Below are 22,166 nucleotides of genomic sequence, written 5' to 3' on the forward strand. Positions count from 1 at the left end.
GTCTCTACAGAAGGGTCTCTGAGGTGCACACACTGCTCCCCCAGACACTGGCTCACCCTGCTGAGACCCCCACCAGTGCAGGGAGAAGCTGGGGTGAGCTACAGCACAGCTCTACCTGATGCTCATCTCAGAAGCTGAGGCTGAAGGCTGTACTATCGCTGAAGGCTGCAAATAGCATTTAGTCAAGTGGGAGACAGCCAATTGTCTTAATGTCTTGATTTCCTGCTTTAGGTTCCCACAAAAAGACACTGCACCAACTTTGTCAGGTTATCTGACAATGCTAACATCTGATCAAAGGAGGTAACACAGACTATCAGATGAAACTAGGAAAAAACACACCTTTAAAGGGAAGAAAGACTGGCTTTATAGATGTAGAAATATACACATAAATCCACATCTAACTGCAGGTTTTCTGTCATGTTGCAGACAGTGAAATGGCAAGGTTTAGATCTGCACCACATGCATGTACACGCCTCCCAGTCTAGGGTGGTGGCACTCCCAGGATATAAGAGAAGACCTGGATCACCCCAAGAGGTCTGCTCTGGCAGTCAGAAGCCCACAGCAGATGCACACAGGCATCTGGGGGAGACAAAGACAGGTTGGTTGGTGATGCCACAGCCTACCTTTCTGGTTCCACACAAATAGCTATCAAGTTGCAAAACACACACTCCCTATCTCATTCCTCTGTTGTTTATCAGCACAAAGAAACACAAAACCATATGCAGGCTTTCACTGTCAATATAAGTCATATTATTCTTGTAATTCAATCCAGGTCCAGAGCCCGAGAGCTCCTTTTCCTCCCTTTCCCCCCTTTTTGCTCCCCTCACTGTTTGCCTCTCTTCAACCTTGTTTAGGTTTGAATGCTGTGTCATTAAATTCCAGAGCAGTAAACACTGCAGCCTCTCTCTCTAAGCACCCACACAGTGCTTTCTAGGCTAAAAATTAGACATGGGGTAATTTCACTCCTGCAAGGGACTCTGCCTTTTATTTTCCTTTACGTCCAACTCAAAGGATGCTTTTGGCAGATGCGTAGCAAAGAAAAAAAATAATATTTGCTCTCTGCTTCCTCCCTGCACTCCCCCCTTTTCACTCCCACCCATCAGCCATAAAACAACACAGCCCAGCCAGATCCCAAACTGAAAGCAAGACAAAGCACCCACACAGCCCCCACTTCCATTCAGCAGAAATGGGCCGCCCCGGGGTAGGCCAGAATCTACAAGTAGGCCAGACTGAAATAAACAGAGTAAACAAAGAGTATCCTGTCCAAGCTGAGAGGGGCTAAAGAGAGTGATGTCTTTCATTAACATGCAAGGCAGGGATGCAAGCACACAGACAGTCAAAAGCATCACTGGAGCTTGCTAGGAGTAATAGGAGGAAAGCAACACATGATCACGCCATTGTAAGGACCCAAAGCACATCACTCAGCTGCACGCAACTGCACATCCCCACCTACTGAGGAGCAAAACAAGGCAGCAACCCACACACCTACCACCACCCCAAAACATCAGGGGCAGCCCCAAAGCTGCTGCAGCTCTCCAGGAGGCTGGGTAGGGAGCAGTGCGCACAGGTACAGTACCAGGTGACCAGAGCCGTGCAAATGTCAGAGTCAATGACATTTAAAAACAGTATAGCTGTCATTTTAGGAATGGAGTGGGAAAGGGGGAGAAAAGCACAGCACAGCCATAGCAACAGGTCAAGTGAGAGAAAAGGTGATGCAGGTATGTGGCTTCACAGTTTTCAGAGCGTTTGTCACGTAATAAAATCATTAGCCTGGGAATTGATAAAAGAGTTTGGTTTAATTTTTCTGCAATCTACTGCTATAAAGCCCTTACAGATCCATGTGTGAAAGTCCATGCTGTGAATACCCCTGCATCAACCATTACACAGCTATCACAAACAACCCTCACGTTTTTCCAGACTCATAGGAAAAATGCAGCACATGGAGAGGTGAGCAGTCAGGAATTTGTAGCAAAACAGCAGTCTGTTGGCTGCAAGTCTGCTCAGTTATTGGAAAAAAAATTGAACATGCTGCTTTTTTTAAGCAGCCTAATCATATTTACTATTACATCAGACTTACCCACCACAAATTGTTCTCATGCAATGGAAGAATTTTTAATCTAATATCTTGGACTCAGATAATTTCCCAGCTGCAGAACTGCAATAATTTCCTATCTTCTCATTGTTGAGATAAGCCGATTAACTCGGATATGTTTTAGTTTCAGAGTGTGATTATCTCCCTTTATTTTACTTGAGAGAGAAGAAGTGACTTACAGTAAAATAACTTTGTTTTCCCCAAGCCAGCTCTTAAACTCTCCTTTTCTGTGATGGAGATAGGTCTTTCCTGTTGCATTCTCCTTAGCCCCTTTACTTTCCACACTTCCTTTTCCTCTCTCAGAGACACTATATTAACAGTTACTATTATTTTACTCAAAGAAAATACACTGTTCAAGAAATCACTGAAATAATTCTTAAAAAAAAAAAAACAACAATCTCATTAATAATTTTTTTTTGTTTAAAATACCTTTGAAAGTTTATTGAATACCCCACAACCCAGCACTACTGGTCAAATCCTGCTTGCACTGTTCCTTTGTTTTCAGGCACATTTAAAAAAGAATTGCAAAAAAAAGGGTAAGGCCTGAAGCTCTGTTTACATGCACAGTGCAGCAAAATAGGAAACTCCATTTATTTCAGTGGAAGTGACTTACACACAAGTAAGGGAGAAGACAAGCAAACCCTTGAATTTATACCATTATAAATTGTAAAATACTGCTTACACAATTTTGTTGAGATATTTGGACATTTAATGTTCTGTCTTAAATTCCCAGGTCCTAGATTTACTCTATTATGTCAAAGGGACTTCATCTTCTGCTTTATTTTTTTTCCTTACATTTCTAGCAATCATATTCTAGGAGAAAAGCCTGAATCCATGAGATGAGGACATTTTTTACACTGCAAGGCTTTATATGTTGAAGCTTCTTGATTTCCTTTTATCTTCCAGATCTCAGTTGTGTGCAGGGCTTTTCAACCCCTGTTAATTTGCAGACCAAATTCAACACAGGAAATGCATGAATTACACATATGCAGATTCCCACACAGCACATATCAATTCATTCCTCTTAGTCACCATTCATTAATTCCTTTGAAATAAATGTTCATGGTTTGAAAGCACTAGTTTGGTGATTTAATGGGAGTGTGGCTCATGTTTTTCCTGCACAAGATTAGCAATGCTACGAAAGAGGCAGCCTGTTTAAAAGGGAGACTCTCCAAACTGCTGTTTCGGGGGTGGAATAGAGAATGGTTGCATAAACATGGAAAGGCAAGAACTTCTTTATGTTATAGATGGAGCAACAGAACAAATCAACCTTTTTTTACTTCCTATTAAAAAAAAAAAAGTATCATTTATTTATTTATTTTTATTTATTTATTTATAATAATAAACCCAACCCCAACATGCTGCTACTCATGCACAGCTGTGTTCCTAGCAGCTAAGCCCCTAAAACCATCCCTCTTTCCAGTAATGTGATGGGCAGGCCATGGTTCTCCCATGCTGGGAAAGGGAAAGTGGATGATGTCCTCTGCTGACTGCAGTGAGAGCATTTGTGTCCCTGAAAGTGCTCTCATAGACAAGAGCCTGCAGTATAAAAGCAGGGCTCCCATTACTGGCCCATTGCTATGGGCACTATTCTAAGAAAGCAGCCTCAGCAGCAGATCCAGAAAAAATGGTAAAATACATGAGGGGAGGAAGAAAAATTACCAAGAGCCTGGGCTCCTCTCTTCCTGTTCCTACTGGCAGTGATAGCATGGTAGAGAAGATGGGTGGTGAAGTGCCAAAGTGCTGGACACACAGCCTGGCAGTGCTTGTGGCTTTGCACCACTCGACTGTTCCAAAATGGTTATTTCATGGTATCCCAAGATACAATTTCTCAGCTACCTTTAATTTATTTTTCTTCCTAAAGGGTTGAAAAATCAAGGTTTTTTGAATTAGTCTTATTTAAGTTAACTTAATGAATGCTATTCTAGTAATGAAATTTGCCTAACGGATCTTACGATCATTTTGGGTCACGTGCCAAAACCTTTACACTTCTACGCTGGTACAGGGCAAGCCCACCTAAAACACACCAAAATAACTTAGTCTCTAGGCACCTTTACCTAACAGCAAGTGTTAGCAGGTAACTAATGATATCTGGATTTCACCACTAAAGAGCTACAGAATGAGTGGCTTTCTGCCATCCAGCTGAACTGAAACCCAAAGAGTGAACTGGTCCGCATTCTACACCATCAGAATCCCTTGTAAGTTAAAGTCACCCTGCCAATTCCAGCTCAAATTAATCTAGAGCAGATTAAGTCTACCTTTTATGCTATTTTCTAAATGAAATCAGATGTACATGTAAAACTGGTATTTAAAAAGGTTTTATCTAATAATGAGTCAGATATTGACAGAACAATCACCATGAAGACCAAGGTAAGAGGCAATATATTCTCGTTAATAATTCAAATCTCAGCATGGATATTGATGACTGTGCACTTAAAAGGGAAAACTGGGCAGCAGCTGGAGCTGGCCCAGATTTCCTGAAAAGTTGTTGGTCTGGAACAGAGACACAATGGAGAGATTTTACTGTAAGATCCAACCAGAGAAATGGCAGATCCTCGTTATTAAGATATCCTGGACCCTCAGCAATACCACTGAAATGGAACAAGGAACAAAACACAGCATCAGCAGTCTACTGAAAGAGGATGGGTAAGAAAAATAAGGGAATAAAATCTGGAGGCAAAATGACCCCACTTGCTCTTCCTCACAGCCCTAATATTTGTGGCACAGAGCAACAACATCCAGCAGTACCTAATTCCAGTTACTGCTTGGGAGCAAGCAACATTAAAGACTTTAAAATAAATGTGTACAATCAGCAAAAGTGCAAACAAACAGAAAGGTTGTAGGAGCCAAAACGACTCAGAACAAACCAGTTGGGGCTAGTTAACATAATCTGCTCTATTCACATAACTAAGTTTGTTTCACTGAGGGCATGAACTTTCTTGGAAAAGCTCAAGTAATTAACTGCAGGAGCTTACACATTTTCTTTCCCGCAAGTACTTTACCCTGGTATTAGAGCTGCTTAAACACAAGTGTTTCTACCAATTCATTCAAAAAGCTGTTTTGCTTGTCCTTTCCAGAGGGACATGCCTGAAGAGGTGGTACCAGTGAACTGCAGGATTCCCTTCAATTCCTCCTGCCTCCTATCCACTTTTCCCATCACTTTGATTGATAGAAAGGAAAACATACCCTACCTCTCGGAAAAAGAGCAGGTTTCCAATGAAAGGAAGAGGTGGAGGATGCTGGATCCCTACTTTGCTTAGTTTGGAGAACGCAGATGTGGAGTACCTAGAAAAAAATAAGGCAGTAAGTTAATTTTGTATCTTGTTATGGTATGACTTGCCACAGTAACTAGTTCAGGTAACTTCCCTGGATTCAGAGAGGGAAAAGATGCTTTCTGTGTTGGTCAGACAGAACTTCCAATGTGATGACATTGGTTGGCAGCTCCTCAGGTCACAAAAGTAAATGCAATACACTGCTGCTTCAGAGAGGGCAAAAGGACCAAGTGACTCAAACACAAGCCTGCAAAACTGAGCAGTGGAATTAGAGAGCTGCTCCTCTTCCCACAGAGGGTCTTAAAAGTCAGAAGTGACTCTCCAAAGCTACATGAGGTTACAAACGAGATCAAAAGAAGCATTTGGGGCTTGACTCCTGTGGCATTGCTAGAAAAGGAGCAAGACAGATTTTCAGATTATTATTTTCTTCTTCCGTCACCTCTACCTATACAGATCACACAACAAAAATTCAAACTAGTCTCAGTTGTCCATGAGCCAAGACACTGTCAGTATGTTCAAGTCAAGCCTAGTATTTGGGCCAGATATGCTGATTAAGTGATTTTCTAAAGCTGCCAGTCAGCAAATTAAACAAATATAAAAAATACGGGGGAACAAAACCCAGACTGAAAAGCTTCATGCATCCCTTGTTTCAGATGAAACTGTGGCATGTTGACAGAGACAATACCAGAAAAAAGAAAATAAGAAAAACCCAACCCCAGAGCCTTTCTCTTTCCTCCCCTCCCCCTTTCTTAATACAAACAATGGATTTAAGTCGATCGACTTCAATTAGTGAAACCTGAAAGAGCAGGAGCTAGCAGCAGCAGCTTTGATTACCCAAAGACACAACTTTCGTTGTGCACTTCTGTTTGCTGAGATTTCCTACAGCGCAGTACCTATTTTCTTAATGGATTTTCTTTTGTGAAGGTATTTTAAAAAATCATAATCAGGAGACAGAGGTTTAATCATTTTTGAATAGCAACCATTTTCTTTTTTTAATGGGGCAGTACAAACCTTCACAAACACAAGCCCTCTCACAAACCCAATAGAAATGATGTGTCCTCAGTCTATGCACAGACGCTATGTCAAGTATGACAAGGTATCGTGGAGTAAAGGCACAGAAGTCAACAGTTATTACACATTTTATACATATTACTGACTTCTTGGCTACTTAACTGCTTTAAAAAATAGGAGATTTTCCTCAGCTAATACTCTTGGGAGAAGAAATGTTTTAACTTTAAAATGACAAAACAGCCTACATGATACATTTTCATCCCCAAAGAGAATATTTTTTTTTGCCGCTGCTGCTGTTTGAAATCTTCCTGAAGTGCCTTTGTGTCATAGCAAAGTCCTCATCTTCAGTATGTAAACAGTGATAAAGATTAAAATCCCTGTCAATGAAAACCTGTCAATTTTTCAGTATTCTATCCTGATGTTTTCACTGTAAAATACATGGCAGATCACAGAACACCAGGCTGGGCTACAGCTAACTGCTCATTTCACTGCACACCAGTCTACAGGCTCCTGATTTTCATGTACAGCAAAGTGAAGAGTGACTGCAACAGAGGCTTACACTAGACAAAGTAAATTATTTGATCACCAAATATTTAAAAAGCAAAAAAAATAAAAATAATGAGTACTGTTTCACAAGGCAAGAAACACAGAGACTGTGAAGACTATTTGTACTTAGATGAACAGTTCATCATTGTCAGCTTCTGAACATTAGTGGCAGCTTCATACAGCTGAGGATTTGCTTTCCTTTTCCCCCTCCTAATGTGGTTTTCTCCACTGTTTTTTATTCAGTTACATTTGAAGCAGGTTTTCGAAAGGTAGGGAATGACAGTTTACAATGAGATGGGAGAGAGAAGCAGTGTCATCAAGCTACAGACTGAAATATAATAACAAAAGGGTGAAGCCAGCAGGAATCTCATCAATAAAGACATCTAGCTCTACTCTATGATTTTACAGCATTTCTGGTGTTGTTGAAATACCTGATGTTTTACAGAAAAGCAAACAGTATGCAAGTGACCAAAGACTGTCGGGGCAGCATGCACAAAAGAAGGATCTAACATTGCACACGTAGCCTTAACTTTGACCATTTCTAATGCAACATTTCTGCAGCCTTAAATATTAAAAACTCCCCCCCACACCATCTCTGCAATATTGCTGCTCATTCTCAGTATTTTGGGTGGGGGGCAGAGAGAGGAAAGAGTGGCTTATGGACTTCTTTAAAAAAAAGGAAAAGGAAAAAGAAAAAATTGTCCTGCATTTCACAGAGTGAACACCAGCAATACATGAATCTGACAGCTTTGTGGCACAAACCTCTGCCTTTTGAGCCAGATGAGGCTGATACCTCAAACAAGCCAATTTATATGATTTGGTCACTCAGCACCCCCATGATACACACTTGGCCAGTAACTAACTCAGAGCTGCGTCCTAGGTGCACTGGGAAAACAGTGTCCGAGTTTTGTTCTCTTATGGGAAGGGAAGATGGGCTAAAAGCAGGGCAAGTGCAAACAGGCAGGGTGGCCTCATTGGCAAAGTCATTTGTCTGGAGAAGCTGTACATCTAAATGAAACAGCTCCAAACCTGCCTTATCACCAGTGGGAAGTTTTATTTCTCACTCTGCCACTGAACACACTTCTACATTACTTTATCACAAAAATTAACCTGGTATCAGGAAACCCCCTACTGTTGCTGTGGGTACACAGTGATGGTAGAAGATCAGCCAATGGACTAGAAAGGCTAAACCAAATGCAAAATCTAGAAACAGAAGAGATACTAAGAGATACCAAGATAACCAAAGATATGGAACCATTTCTGTGAAGGAAGAAATAAGCTAAAAGGCTATAATCTTAATCATGGAAAAAAGAAACAACTGAAGCAGGTTATGACAAATATATTTAATATCATGCAAGGCTTAAAAAATAATTAAGAGTTATTACCCAAAAATTTAAAATATAGTATGAAAGTCCACAAATGAATATTCAGGCGACAGGATTAAAAATTAAAAAACACTTTTCCAAGAAACAAATATACTAACTATGGAACTCCTTGCCACTGATGATTTTAAAAAGAAGTTTAAAAAGCGTCAAAAGGTGATAGAATAAATTAATGGGAGGCAGAGGGAGGGAATCAACAGACACTTTTAGCTAGTAAATTTAACAAATGTAAGAGAAATACATGGAAAATATTAAAGGAAAGAAAATTAATCAAATTTATTTTCTTAATCAGGGAACTAGTCTGTAAGCTTCTAATTGCATAATAAGAGATTAGACTTTTATAAAACCTAAAAAGATAAATCCCCAGACACTTCAGCTTTCTTAAGAGGAAGAGAGGGATGAGTCTATGTGAAGTGAGGGGCATGAAAAGGATAAAACTCTGATGGCAGCAATATTTACTGGACAATCTAGTACATTCTCACTCAAAAGAGAAACATACCCCTAATATTTACACAAGTACGGCTTCCTGCACAACCCTGAATTTAAAAGCTTGGCATTACATTTTGAATTAAGTGACAAGACATCAAAAAGAACCAGAGGAACAGCAGCAATGAAATAGATCAATAAACAATTCAATAACCCTTTGAAGACATTCAGATGGCCTCTGAGAGCAAAATGCTCTCTGTATATATTAAACACAACTGTTAAAAGAATGTTAACATGCCAAACACATTCCTGCAGGCCAGCATGGCAGATACAAACTCTCTGAAATACTAACTTTTCTCCACAAAACACAATGGAAAAAAAAAAAAAAGAAAAGAAGAAATATAAGTAATGTAAGTTGTGAAGGATATATTATCAACAGAACTAGCCATCTGTCCAGTCAGGTCAGTACTGAAAGAAAAAGTATTCTGTAGTCTACCATTAAGGGTCATCGATTTGTTTAGCAGACAAGATTACAGAGTTACCAACTCTGCATCATGGAGTTCAGCATCCAGTTGAAATTACCCCAAATTTCACCCAGTACAGAAAGTGCATCATTCCTTCTACATCTAAGTAATACACAACCTAATAATAACTAAAAAGCTATAAACTGGGACACAGAGATAAACAAATCCGTGATGTTATTTAATCTCTTTGTTGGGAGTTGGGAGGTACGTTATTTTGCAAGACTGACAGGGAGAACAAAGTATTTTGCTGAGATAATGGAAATCATTCCTGCCAAACGAGAGACAATCGCCATGCATTTTTACCTATTTGCCTCTATTTACATATTCCCATACCAGATTCCAGTTAACAGTGGGATGCATTTTTCTCACAAGGTAGTGATAATGCACAAAATAAAGGTAGCCTCCCCAGCATTACAATGATGGCTCATGAAAAAGTATACAAAATATACAAGCATCCCTGAGAGCCCAGTCTCACCAAAACATAATCTCCCAAAGTTGGCTACAGACTTTCAGCTCTCATCCCTCTCTGGGAAATTTTGCATTATGAACACTGCAGCAGGATCACTGGAGAGCTGCCATCACATAAGTCTTTCCTCTTGTCTGCTCCTCAGGATATTTAAGGTAGAAAATCATTATCAGCTCCCATTCTGACAAAGGAGCACACAGAAAACAGGTCTTGCAAGTGGGTAAGTATTGCAGCCAAAATGGATACCATCCCAGAAGAATGCAACCTGTGCTGATTATTACATCCAGAGAGTGATCTCACTGAAAGAAAAAAACAAAACAAAACCACAAAATTAAATCAGCTGTCCATCCCCAAAAGACAGTCTCTCAGAAAGCAGAAGAGAGAAAAATGGAGAAAGTAAATCCCTCTTTCTTGGTCAACACAAGCTACCAAATTGCCCTTTACTGTTCCCCAGCAGTACATCTGGTGGAAAAGGAGGGATTTTCTGAATGAAAATACACTTGGATGTGTAGAATTTCAAGCTCAGAGTATGGAATCATTACTATACCTCCAAAAAGAGATCCTGAATATCCACAAGTATACCTCTAAGAATGAGCTGAAATTAATCTTCAAGAGACACTTCACTCAGTTTGGGATAAGGATATTTGAGTACTGCAATTTAATTTTCAAGCTCAACAAATCTACACTTTTTAACCATGAATTTGTAGGGCTGTACTAACAGTTTCTAGGATAATCAGAACTTCCATGTTACACTTGCTCTCCTTAATCACTTGCATGCACTCGCAGAGCCTTAATTTTGACATAATTGCACAAGAAAAGGAAAGACATTGCACACACTTGCACCATCTGCCTCCATAGGGGCAGAGGTTTTCCAGCTGCAAAACCTAAATTATCACAGGACATTATTATATTTGCTACTACATCAGGAATAGTGTGCAGAAAAGGAGAGATGATATGCCCAATATTAAATTTATGCCTCATATATCTGCTAACAATCATCTTTTAATCCATACTGTTCTGGTCTATCAAACAATTTCCTTCATGTCTCTTAAGAGAACTGAGAGTCTCAAGAGATTGGTTATAATAAAGCTTCAGGTTGTCACAGTGTATTTAAAGTTTTGGGGGTTGCTTTGATTTAAGTTCTAAAAAAATTAGCAGTGAATCAAGGCCAATTAAATGAAAAAGCCCACACAGAAGAAGCAACACTCTTCACCATATTCCAGAGTAGCCCTGCAAGAGACAGATGGTCTGTACAGCAGGTCAATGACAATATTTCATCACCTCTCTCAGAGTGCAACCCCTTCACACTGGGCGGTGACTTTTCCAAATAAAGAGCAAATGAACAAGAGTCATAAATCCACAGCTTCAGCCCTTCTTTGTTGGCTCAACACCTTTAAACAAAACGATGGAGGTCAACAGCAGCAGAGGCTGTTGGCTGTTATATATTGCTGTTGGCAATATATAACCTTGGGAAAGGAGATGGGAGCGCCATCCCACGTGACCACAAAGAGGAGTCTCCTCACCAGAAGGACTGTCCACAGCAGATCTGAGGTCTGGTGCATCCATGAGGGCCTACACGACATCTGCAGGAACAGCTGGGTCAGAGCTGATAGCTGAGCTCAGCTCATGTCCCAGCCCTGCTGCCTTAACCCCACACCAAACCGTCCTTTCAACTCCCTAGGACCACTGGTACCTCACCTTTATTAAAGAGTAGTTTCCTCAGTTGCCTGTTTATTCAGACAGATATTGTGGGGCATACAGAAGAAAATGGTACCACTCAAAGGCCAGAGATGTTCTTGTTTTAGGAAGACTGAAGTTTGCAAAAACAGGTGCATTGCTAGAAATGTAGTGTTCAGAAACAATAGTAAAATTTCATTACTTTTTTTCTCTCTCCCCAACTAATTGCATCTCTTAATTTTGCAAATTGACATCTTAATTAAAAGGACATGAAGTTTCAACCTTATCAGCCTTCCTTAATTGTTATGCAAGTTCATATCCTAGTGATGCAACTTCATTTGCAGAAAATGTGGCATGAGTTTTTGTATGCACCTCAGCTGTTCCTACACACTGGGAAGAATCGTATGGATGCAGGAAGCAGTTTCATATTTAAATTGAGGGAGAAAAGTCTGCTTGGGAGCCTGATCATTGTGGCTTTTCACTGATATAATGAAGGTACTTATTAGGCCACTGGCCCATTATTTCATAGGGCCAAAAAGGGGCTGCATTGCTATGGTGGTTGAAGTCCCAAAACGTTATTTAGCAACACATCAATTAGTGGTGTGTGTGCAGGCAAAGTTACATTGCATTCCCTCTAGAGCCCACCAACCTCAGCTGCCTTTCATATTTTATTCTGTGTAGTTGCAGTCTACCACACAACTTGCGTGGTGTCTATTGCTGTCAGGGAACTGGTTTTATAGTTCAGTGCTTGTGCCACATTCCACAACAGCAACAGCACATGCAGAGTCACTCAGTGCCATTAAGAACCAGCCGGCACAAGGTTTACATGACATCACACCTTGCCAGGAAAGCCCTGGGAAAAACAAAATTGCTTCAAGAGGCTCAATGCCTCCCAGTGCTTTAGGGGCAGAGACATCTCCCTTAACTGAAGGTGAGGTGGGGAACACAGTCCTATCCCCTTTTTTGAGACCAGCCTGTCAGCATACAGTTGGCAGGTACCAAAGCAGGGACAAAGTAACTGGAGAAAACTCCATCATTTTCCCCCTTGTGACCTCAAATGCGCAGCAGTGACAAACTGCAGGGACAATTCACCTCCGTAAAGACAGTTCTGGATAAATGCTCAGACCTCATGATTACACAGCACATAAACTAATTCTATTTATTTATTTTTAAGTTAACACCAAGGAGCCACCATCCATCTAGTACACTGAATGTGGCAGAGGTCCTATAGACCACAGACATACGTGGTCAGAGCACCAGAGATCATTTCATAGTGTTCAGAGAGCCTGAATTAATGGTCCACAGCCTGACTTTGTTCTGGCATTTTCTAACTGGTGTGGCCTTGACTTCACAACCTCAATAATGTGTCTTTAATGCAATTTTCTTTGCAAGTTCTCATTTTAAAAAAAAGAAAAAAAAATCTCATTAAAAATACATCACATTGCATCATTTTACATCCACAGGGGTCATCAAAAGACCCTAGACTATGGCAGAGACCTTTGCCAAGTGAGCTAATGGAAGAGCTGACGAAAGAGGCAGATTGTCCTTCACACAAGGGAGCTATGAGGCACAGCCTGCCAGAGTCTCTCAATACTTCCTCAGAAAGAAAAAACAGCAAAATTGAAGAGTTCCTAAGCCAAAATGCTAGGCTTCTTTCTGGGTGCTGACATCTAACCAGCAAGTCCTCATCTGCTTTTCTGGAAGTTATTACCACACCCCTGCTCTTCCTCATCCATGGACCTGCCACCAGCCCCAACCTCTGCTTCTCACTGGAGCTGACTGCACTTCCACCCTCACCCAGACCCTGCATCACCCCCTGTCATGAGTTCCCTGAATGATCCCTTCCCAACAATCCCACACTGGTTTGTATCAGCCATTCACCCCTCTTCATGCAGCAATTTATCCCAGTTTCTCCTTGTCTAACCTCATTCCTATCGGACTGTTTGCACAGGCTCCCCGCTTGCACTTCTTGTGCCCAAATCTCACTGCTGCTATGACACCCCAACACAGTCCTGTTAGAGAAAGGCTTCTTTCAGTCCCTGCACACAGAGCAACCAACTGCTCTCAGGGACCTGCTGCCTGGTCAGCCCTCCACACACACAAAGGGTGGGACTATGCACAGCAAAGACAGAATCAGAAACATTAGCTTAAAATTATATATTAACAGAAGATATTCCAGTGAATGTATGGTAACTGTAATTTTTCAGACTTACAATTTGCCCAAAGTTGCATGAGAAAGGCAAAAAGTACACCCGTTTTTAAAAGCTCACCTCCTCTCACCAAATATTGAAACCCTGCTTTAAAGCTAATATAAAAATCAGAATATCACTTAAGAATAATAAAATAATGAAAAAAAAACCAACCCCATAGAGAATCCCAAAATAAAACCAAACAATTTTCTTTAGCATTTGTCTCAGAAATTTTGGAGCTCATTTTAACAGAAATTTTTCAATAATTCCACTTAAGACAGACAGCAGCCCCAGAAAACTTCAATCCTTGCTTCTTGGAGTTTGAGAAAGCAATAAGTAATTTAAAATAGAGTTGTATAATGGAAGCATTACACAACCTTAATTTGTGGTGCTCATAGACCCACCTATAATTAAGTAAGCCAGACTTAAAACAGAGGAAGTGCTGGCTCTCAGTCTGAGAGCACACATAAAATCTCAGCTCATGGCTAGTTATTTTATGAAGGGTCTAATCCATTATAGCACAGGGGTGACAAAGATAACGTTGTCTGACCCTTAATTACAGGAAAGATGTTATAACGTCTGTACATACCAGACAGCGTATGATAAACTTGAAATTAGTAATGGAGACACTGCCAGCTTCCCATGACTTGAAAAACAGGAGTAGTGTGATACCATGAGGAGATAAGATCTTTATCTTTCTTGCTCAGATGTACATTCCCCCATTTCTCTCATTTTTCCATATAACAACAACAACAAAAAACAAAACAAAACATTACCACAAACTATTAAATTGTACTTCACACAGCCATGTTTCATTTTCAGATCTTTAGGGTACAGAGGAAGCACAAGAACCTCTGGATAAGTGATCCCAGGTCCTGGCAGGTGACTGACTAAGGCACACAAATCAGCATAGGAAGACCCACTGGAAGTGAGACTGCTTCAAGCTACAAATGACAATCTGCTACATCACAAAGTAGCACCGGTCCTGGCTGCAAAGCCTCAGAATTGAACAAGAGTAGCTACCATGCATGTATCTAAATAGTGCAAATCCAGAGCTCTGCTTTCCTGCATGATTTAATACCACTAGAATTAAAGTAAAGGGTGTCTGGAGCTCCTTTCATGAAAAGCAAAGCACAGAACTGGAGTCACCAGGGAGAAACATCATTAATTTCTGAAGGGAAGAAGAGAAAATCCTTCCAACCTCAGGGCTCGTGCACACATGAACAGTGAGAGGGAGTACAGAAGTGGGGTTCAAAGCCCTGTAGCAATACAAAAAATAAACTCAGCCTCCTTTTTTCCTTTGCATCTTATTCATGATTTGAGTACCTGTGGACTGGCAAGAGTTGAGTTCACAAGAAAGACAAGTAATTTCAGTCCTTTCCATAATGTGAGTTCATGTTATAAAGAGACACATCTTATAAGGATAGAGCAAGGAATATGCATAGCATATTCGCTACCCGAGGACAAGGAGAATACCCTTCAGCAACCACAGGCATGAGACAGGAGGAGCAGTGAAATTATTTCAATCACCTTTCAGTGTGCTTGAGCAGTCTACCACCATCACCACCCCGAGTAAGATATCGTGGGCCACTGACAAAGGCAGAAAATCGTTCCTACAAAACAGAAGATAGTTGAATGGATGCCAAACAAAGCCAAAGGAAAAGCAGAATTTCAAACAGACTGGATGAAAGGATTGCAGGAAGCAAACTTCAAGGAGATCCTCTGAACTTGAAAAACTGCCTAAAAAAAGCAGGCTCAAGTGTTACTCCCAAGTGCCATCCAGATTAAAAGCAAAACAAAGGCAATTGGGGTTTCCTGGAGCTCTGAATCACCCATTCAAGCCTAAGGAGATGGAGCAACCGACTACACACAGGAATAGCAACACTGGGTATGCATGAAATGTCAAGCCCAGAGCAGAATGGACTGAGAGGTGTTTTCCTTCTTTAATTACTGAAAAATGCAGTAACGCTGTGCGTTACTTGCAAAACAGCAGGTTGGATGGTTCAGACGGAAATATACTTTTTAAGCTGATATGCTCCTCTCTCTGGGCTGTTGGCTATTAAAAAAAAAAAAAAAAGTGCTTGTTTCACATTAATTCATCTTTTGACTGCACTTTGAAGTCCATTCTGGCCATTTCTCCATGACAGAGACAAATTCCAATCCTTAGGAATCTCTTAACTTCATAAAGAAACCCTTGTTCAAGTCAGATAATTTTCATGTAGAGGCTGACATGGAAATGGCTTTCCTGGAACAGAGTTGATTTGCATTACTCGGTGTCATAGCACATGACAGCTTAGTCTGCAGCCCACTTGTCTGGATCTTCCATAATCCAGACAGCTGCAGTCCCCCTCTCTGTGAAGCAGTTGTGCACATGACAGGAAGAACTAATTTTAATGAAGAGTCTTTGCTCTTGTATTGGTCGTGTTCTCTCTCAACCTGTTTATCTGGCAGGCTCCTGGATGCAATTTGTAATCATTGCTCCCTGCTAACAATGAAAAAGTCTATTACTGTCGCCCGTCCCTTTGACTCTGGGGTTTTTAACATCTGACATACTGTTGCATGAGTAATGTGGCATACGAATCCATTAAAGACCCCCTTCTCCTCATCTCTCAAAGGACCTGCTATTGCACCCCTGTCCTCCTCCAGTTTAACAGCCTCAAACGCTCCTGGCACATGAAAGCAAAATGCTTCAACACCTCAATTGCAAATTCACTGAGACAGAGACCATCTTTCCATTACATCGCACACCCTTCATGTGCACAGCAGAGCCCTGATCTTCGACAGGGGTTCGCAGCTCCTGCTGAAACAGAAATGATAAATAAATCATCAGCACCAGGTCCCCTAAAGTGGAGGGAAGTCCTGTGCACTGTCATTCGATTACTTTTTAACTACCACAACAAACTAAAATTCCACAGGGAAGTAACGATAGCGAGTCATTAGCATGAGCCATTCACCTTCAAAGAGAGGCAAGAGGAGAGCTGAAGCCCAGAGAAGACGATTTCTTCACAGCCTCTGCAAGCACTTGGGTGCAGATCAGTGATCTTTTCCAAGGCAGAACAAAGACACTAGATGATGATACACAGGGGTTTTGAAAGAGATTAGAAAGTTTATAAAAATGAAAGGGCTGACAACAGAACTAGGCAGTTCTAGGCAGAAGAGAATGAGAGCAAGATGTGATACAAATGACAGAAATCCTGGCAGGAAGAAAGAGGCTCATTGAGGGAAAGGAAAGGGCCTCTTAGGCAGATGAAGTCTCAGAGAAGTAACCTACCTACAGGATAGGAGACACAAGATCTCAACACCACCTTGAGCAAGATATGAGGAAGAGAATATATTATGAAATACATTAATTATTGCAGTCAAATTTGTATATTTCTTGTCCTAACAAGAAACAATGATTTTTTTATTTTTTTTTTAAGGCTCATTACAGATCTGCATCATTATTTCCAGCTTTACTTTGTCTCCAAGGAGCTAACTGTAAGACGTGAAGTTGGATGCCTGAAGAAAAATACTTTTACTTATCTCTGGGGAGTTGAAGTTTAGTGCCTTCTGTAAGAAAGGCTAGATAGGAAGATCCAATGATGGCCAAAACAAACAAAAAAAAAATCAATGGATAGAAAACTTTGAATTGGAGGAATATGAAAAAAGACACTAGGGAAAGTGTTAAAAAATCTGATCAATCCATGTAAAGCACAGTGATGCACAGATCTAATACACCATGTTCAGCCTGGAAAAAGGTGACCCTCTCTGGCCACTACCAGAGATCCAACAATAATCTTCACTTTTAATGTCTTTTCCAAGTGATAAGTGAAAACTGGGGTTGTAGTGACAAAGCCCACATAAGGTGGTGCAGTCCCACACTGGCACATCACACTGCATAGTGGCTGCTTTATTTACTTTAACACTATATTAGGCATAGCTAAGTCAAGCTGAGATACTTTTGAATCCCTTAGGAAACCATACTTCGATATTTATTTATATATCCATATATTAACATTCATGTGCTTATGTGCACACTAAATCTGTTCATTTTCCCACAGAGCAAAATTAACACTCGACCATTCGTTATGTTTTGGACACTGGTCATTTTCCATAAGGGTTACTATACACCGCTGATGGGTTTTTCACTCTGAATATCCATCTTTTACATTAATATATCCCTCATAGATGCATCTGCAGCAGGGGTGTAGATGATATTCTGCTATACATCATTCCCACCATCCCCTTCCAGAATGGACTGATTTCCTCCTCCTTAGGAAGCTCCCCTACTGAGCAATGCTCAAGGAAAGATTAATATGCAAGGCTGATGATCTTCCATGTTCCCACCAGTTCCAGTTAGTTTTGTTCTATTCTAGTATTTGGGCTGCCCACTGGAGAACCTAATCCTTCTCAATTCCTGGTATTTCTGATCCATGCAAAGGACCAGAACCCACCCATGACTACACATTAGCCTAGGGACCTGCAAGTTGGAGTAAAGGCTCCCTACAGTAGCAATTTCCCTGTCCTCGAGATAAAATAGAAGAAGAAAAAGAAAAAAAAAAAAGATAACAAACCTTAAAGATTTTCAGAAGTGAAAAGGGGCAAAAGGAAGTTATGTGAGGAAGGAATTGGGTGGATGACTTAATGAATTGGTTTAGAAGATTGATTGATTTCTCTTCTCGCATCTACAGGCATCAGTACTTAGACAAAACTTCCAAAAATAGTTTATTGTACTTATAATAGAAAAGGTACAACTCATAACTGAAGAAAAAACAAGGCAGTGTCCTGCTGAAGATGAACATTTTCAAAACTTTCAAAAACTTTCAAAAACTAAGAAGCATCACATAACATACACCTAACAAAATGGCTAAGGTGCTCTGTACCAACAATACTGATCTTTAACACTAGCACAACGCAGAACATTTGGAAGACGACCAGCATAATCCAAAATCTAAAGGGGTAAGAGGAAAACAGAGGTAGCAATAAGCCTGACATAATCCTTATGTGAAGTAATGGAACTATCATTTTAGAATGGCATTAACGAGAAGTTTGAGAAGAATTAATTGAGGATAATGTAATTAAATGCCATTCAATATTGTCAAACAAGCCTTTAATTTTGGGTTGGAGTGGGTTTAGAGTTAGTTTTCTTGACAGGTGTGCAGGTATGGATGATAAATACAACTCTCCCAACAGGATCTGCGTGAGCTAGTCCAATGTGCTGGAAACACTAGACCACATAACATCTTGCCTGAAAGACACTTGACACACTACACAGAGAACTAACGTGACAACCTAGACAAGCCAAAAGCTGGCTCAATGCTTGACCACAAAATGTGATCCCTAATCATGAGGTATTGATCCACAGGACTCTTACTAGGAGGATTTACAGACATAGTTTCTTACTTACAAGTAAAAGGAATGATGAGTTACAGGTACTTAAATCTGACCCCAGATTTTCTGTGTGAAGGAATGTGTCCACAGCCTCTCTGTAGCATCCTGCTGACATAGAGCTGTGGCCATAGGCATGGTCACAGGACTTGATTGTCAGAAATCTGTTCCATTAGCTGTTTGACAGCTATTGGGCATCAACCACCACCAGCAATGGTCCCACTCCATCCACCTGAGTAGTGATCAATCCACCCTGGCCATGGCTTTTCTAAGGGTACAATTCAGGCTGGTCATTTATTACAGTAGGACTGGAGGAGGCAGCTGAGACAATCTGAGAGCTGACTGGCTGCTGAAAAAAGTTGCAACTTTCTCCCTACTACCCACCTCACATACTGCCTCTTGCTACTTTCCCTATGTTCATCTGATCCAGCCACTAAACCAGCAAACTATCCATCCCACCACCACCAATTCCAACCCCAACTGTATCCCTAAGTACCATGTCTGTGCCTCTTAAATTCCTCCAGGGATGATGACTCTTCCCTGGGCAGCAAGTTCCAGTGCTTGACAAACCTTTTGATGAAGAAGTTGTTCCTAATACCCAACCTAAACCTCCCCTGGCACAACTTGAGGCCATTTCCTTATGTCCTATCTCTTGTTCCTTGGGAGAACAGACTGACCCCCACCCCACCACCACCTCCTTTCAAAAAGGGGCCACCAGGTGCAAGTGAGGAAACAACAGGTGAAAGAGCATTGGTGAAACAACTACCCTACTGCTACACAAAGTACTGTTCAGGAAGAACATGGGAGTAGTGGGTGGAGCTCAAAGGACATTTTGAAAGAGATCTAAAGATGGGGAAGAGAAAATAAAACAAGATTTTAAATGTCAGTGCAGTATATTGAATAGAAAGTTGAGAAGTTCCTTGACTGCTGCCTACAAATACTTACACTGGAATAAGCTCTAACAGCAAGGAGCTCCCCATCTTCCAGGACAAAGACAAAATATTCACCCAGTTGGGTATATACATTACAGAAATTAAATCCTAAATTCAGATGCCATTTCTTGGGGCTGAGGGCATGTAAAGATTAAAACAGTCTACCAGGAAAGCTAATGGACTCACTTGCAGCTTTCAGTTTTCAGAAGCATTCTCTTTATTTCTTTGAGAAAAACAAAAAAGTACAACCAAACAAGACCCCATGCCACACTGCACTTCCCCCTACAAAGTCTAAATGAAAATACAGAGCCTTAAAAAACAGGAAGTCAAACTAGATGGGAGCACAGCTCATTCTGGTCTATAAATAAACAAGTGATTAACTATTGCTCTAATTGTTGTTTGCTATCAATGGAAAAAGGACTATTTTCCTCCTCTCCCATCAGGGAGAAATTTGTGCTACCAATACAAAGCAGTGACAAAGTCATGGCACTGGCCCCTTCCACACAGCTAAAAGCAGCTACAAAAAGGCTTTGGATAGAAAATGCCCACAGCTTATCTGCAAAGACAAATACTTTGCCTCTTTGAATGGAAGCCTAACCAAAGACACCAAGCCAGCTAACAATTAGCCAAGCAGTCCCAGACTAATTTATTAGGCTTTTCTGTATTGAAATGTTTATTAAAATCCAGCATTTGTTACCTTATCCTACCACACAGTTTTATTAAATATATTTTAGGACAGGTAGCCTTGTATCTAAACAACACAAAAATGTCTGTGAGGAAAGTCTCTCCTCCTTATACCAAATAAAGTGTATTTGGGAAACAAATCATTGCACAAATCTTTTACTCCTTTAATAAATAAATCAAAAATAACTATAAAATAAAAAAAATTGAGAAAAAAAACAAAAAACAAAAACACAAACAGGAAATTACTGGAAATAGTAATTCTTTGAAGGGGAAAAAGCAAAAGAAACTTCTTAATGCTCACAGTGGAATATTTATTATTAAAGGGCACAGACATAGAGATACCAGACCACAATGTAGTCACCATTTTGATGTTTACAACTCCAGTACATCATCATTAGAGGATTCTGTGCCACCCTCTAGATGTACAGAGGAATAAGCATGTCTGGATGTATGAACAACTGTAAAGAATAATTTCCAACTTACAGTAACTGCCAGTAACCTAAAGGATTTTTTAAGAAAGGAGGAAAAAAGTAGCAAAAGCCTACCATTTCAAGGTCAGCCACCCAAACACACTCACCAGTACATAGAGCACTTTCTAAAAGACATATTGATATTGTGAATCTAACAAAGTTTCCTGTCCAAACTAAGAAACAGCACATTTGTCTAACCTGCTTTTAATACCATACCTTTGAAGGCCTAGTCTCACCTTCAAAACATGAGCATCCAGAGGAGACCATATACCCTTCAGGAGCCATGCCTGCACTGGTTTACTACTCCAGGGGACACGGGCAAACGGGATTAATTATTCCATTACAGCATATATGGCACCTGAGATTTGTTACTATGGCCAGACCATCTGTGGGCTTAAACCTCCTGAAAATTAAAGTTATTATGCTCCTCTCCTGACAGGTCAAAGGCAGAAGAAGAGTTGCTTTTTGATTCTGAAGCAAGTCTGTTTGAACACAGTTGTATTTTATGGCAGAGCACAGCCCTTCTTTTGCAGGTGTGCCCCTGGCTGCTTGAGCACTGGCACAGGCATTCAAATACATACACCCAGCCTATCATAGCTTTTCTTGCTGTGGAGCACAGCAGTAAAAGACTGCCCTGTGATGTTAGAAACCAGCATCTAAGAAGGAAAAAAGGAAGAGTCTGATGGCAGTATATGGGACCAAATTTGGGGACTGGTTTATCTGAATTGCTTGTGGCTCAGCTTACAAAAAGGAGTTTTTTACAGTTACAGCTGCTGGCATGTTGGTCAAAGGGCATCTGGGACTTGGCTGCACCTGGTTGGTGAAACATTACAGCAAATAGATGGGAGATGACTCAGAGGCCCTATGGAACATCCTCAGATCAGTCATCCGAGGCTACTGTGGTTCCTATTGTTCCATTAGCAACTTGTGGCTGGTGATAAAATAGGTTGCATCTCTCAAATGCTGCAAGCGTGTGGCAGCTTTTCTTTGTTTTTAGAGATAATTTAGTGCTTATGGAAGATGGCATGGCAGCTCAGGAAGCCAAGGAACCCCAGGTATGCAGTAATTACAGCATCCATATTAGTTGCCCCAGCTTATCCCCCTTGCCAGTGAATTGGATGCGGTCTT

The 22,166-nt window shown here is 40.7% G+C and overlaps 1 protein-coding gene across 10 annotated transcripts in view; it reads right to left on the reverse strand.

Annotated features, from left to right (window-relative positions):
* Positions 1-22,166, reverse strand: part of TBXAS1 (thromboxane A synthase 1) — a 258,727-nt gene that overhangs the window by 170,182 nt on the left and 66,379 nt on the right. For 7 of the 10 annotated variants that reach the window (XM_033514764.1, XM_015628575.2, XM_033514763.1 and 4 more), the window contains one exon: positions 5,284-5,377. The exons of the other annotated variants lie outside the window; for them this stretch is intronic. In XM_033514764.1, coding sequence (XP_033370655.1) covers positions 5,284-5,377 — 94 coding nt within the window. The remainder of the gene's footprint in view (positions 1-5,283; positions 5,378-22,166) is intronic. 10 annotated transcript variants of the gene reach the window in all.

This window comes from Parus major, chromosome 1A, assembly GCF_001522545.3.
Source record: "Parus major isolate Abel chromosome 1A, Parus_major1.1, whole genome shotgun sequence".
Taxonomy (NCBI): domain Eukaryota; kingdom Metazoa; phylum Chordata; class Aves; order Passeriformes; family Paridae; genus Parus; species Parus major.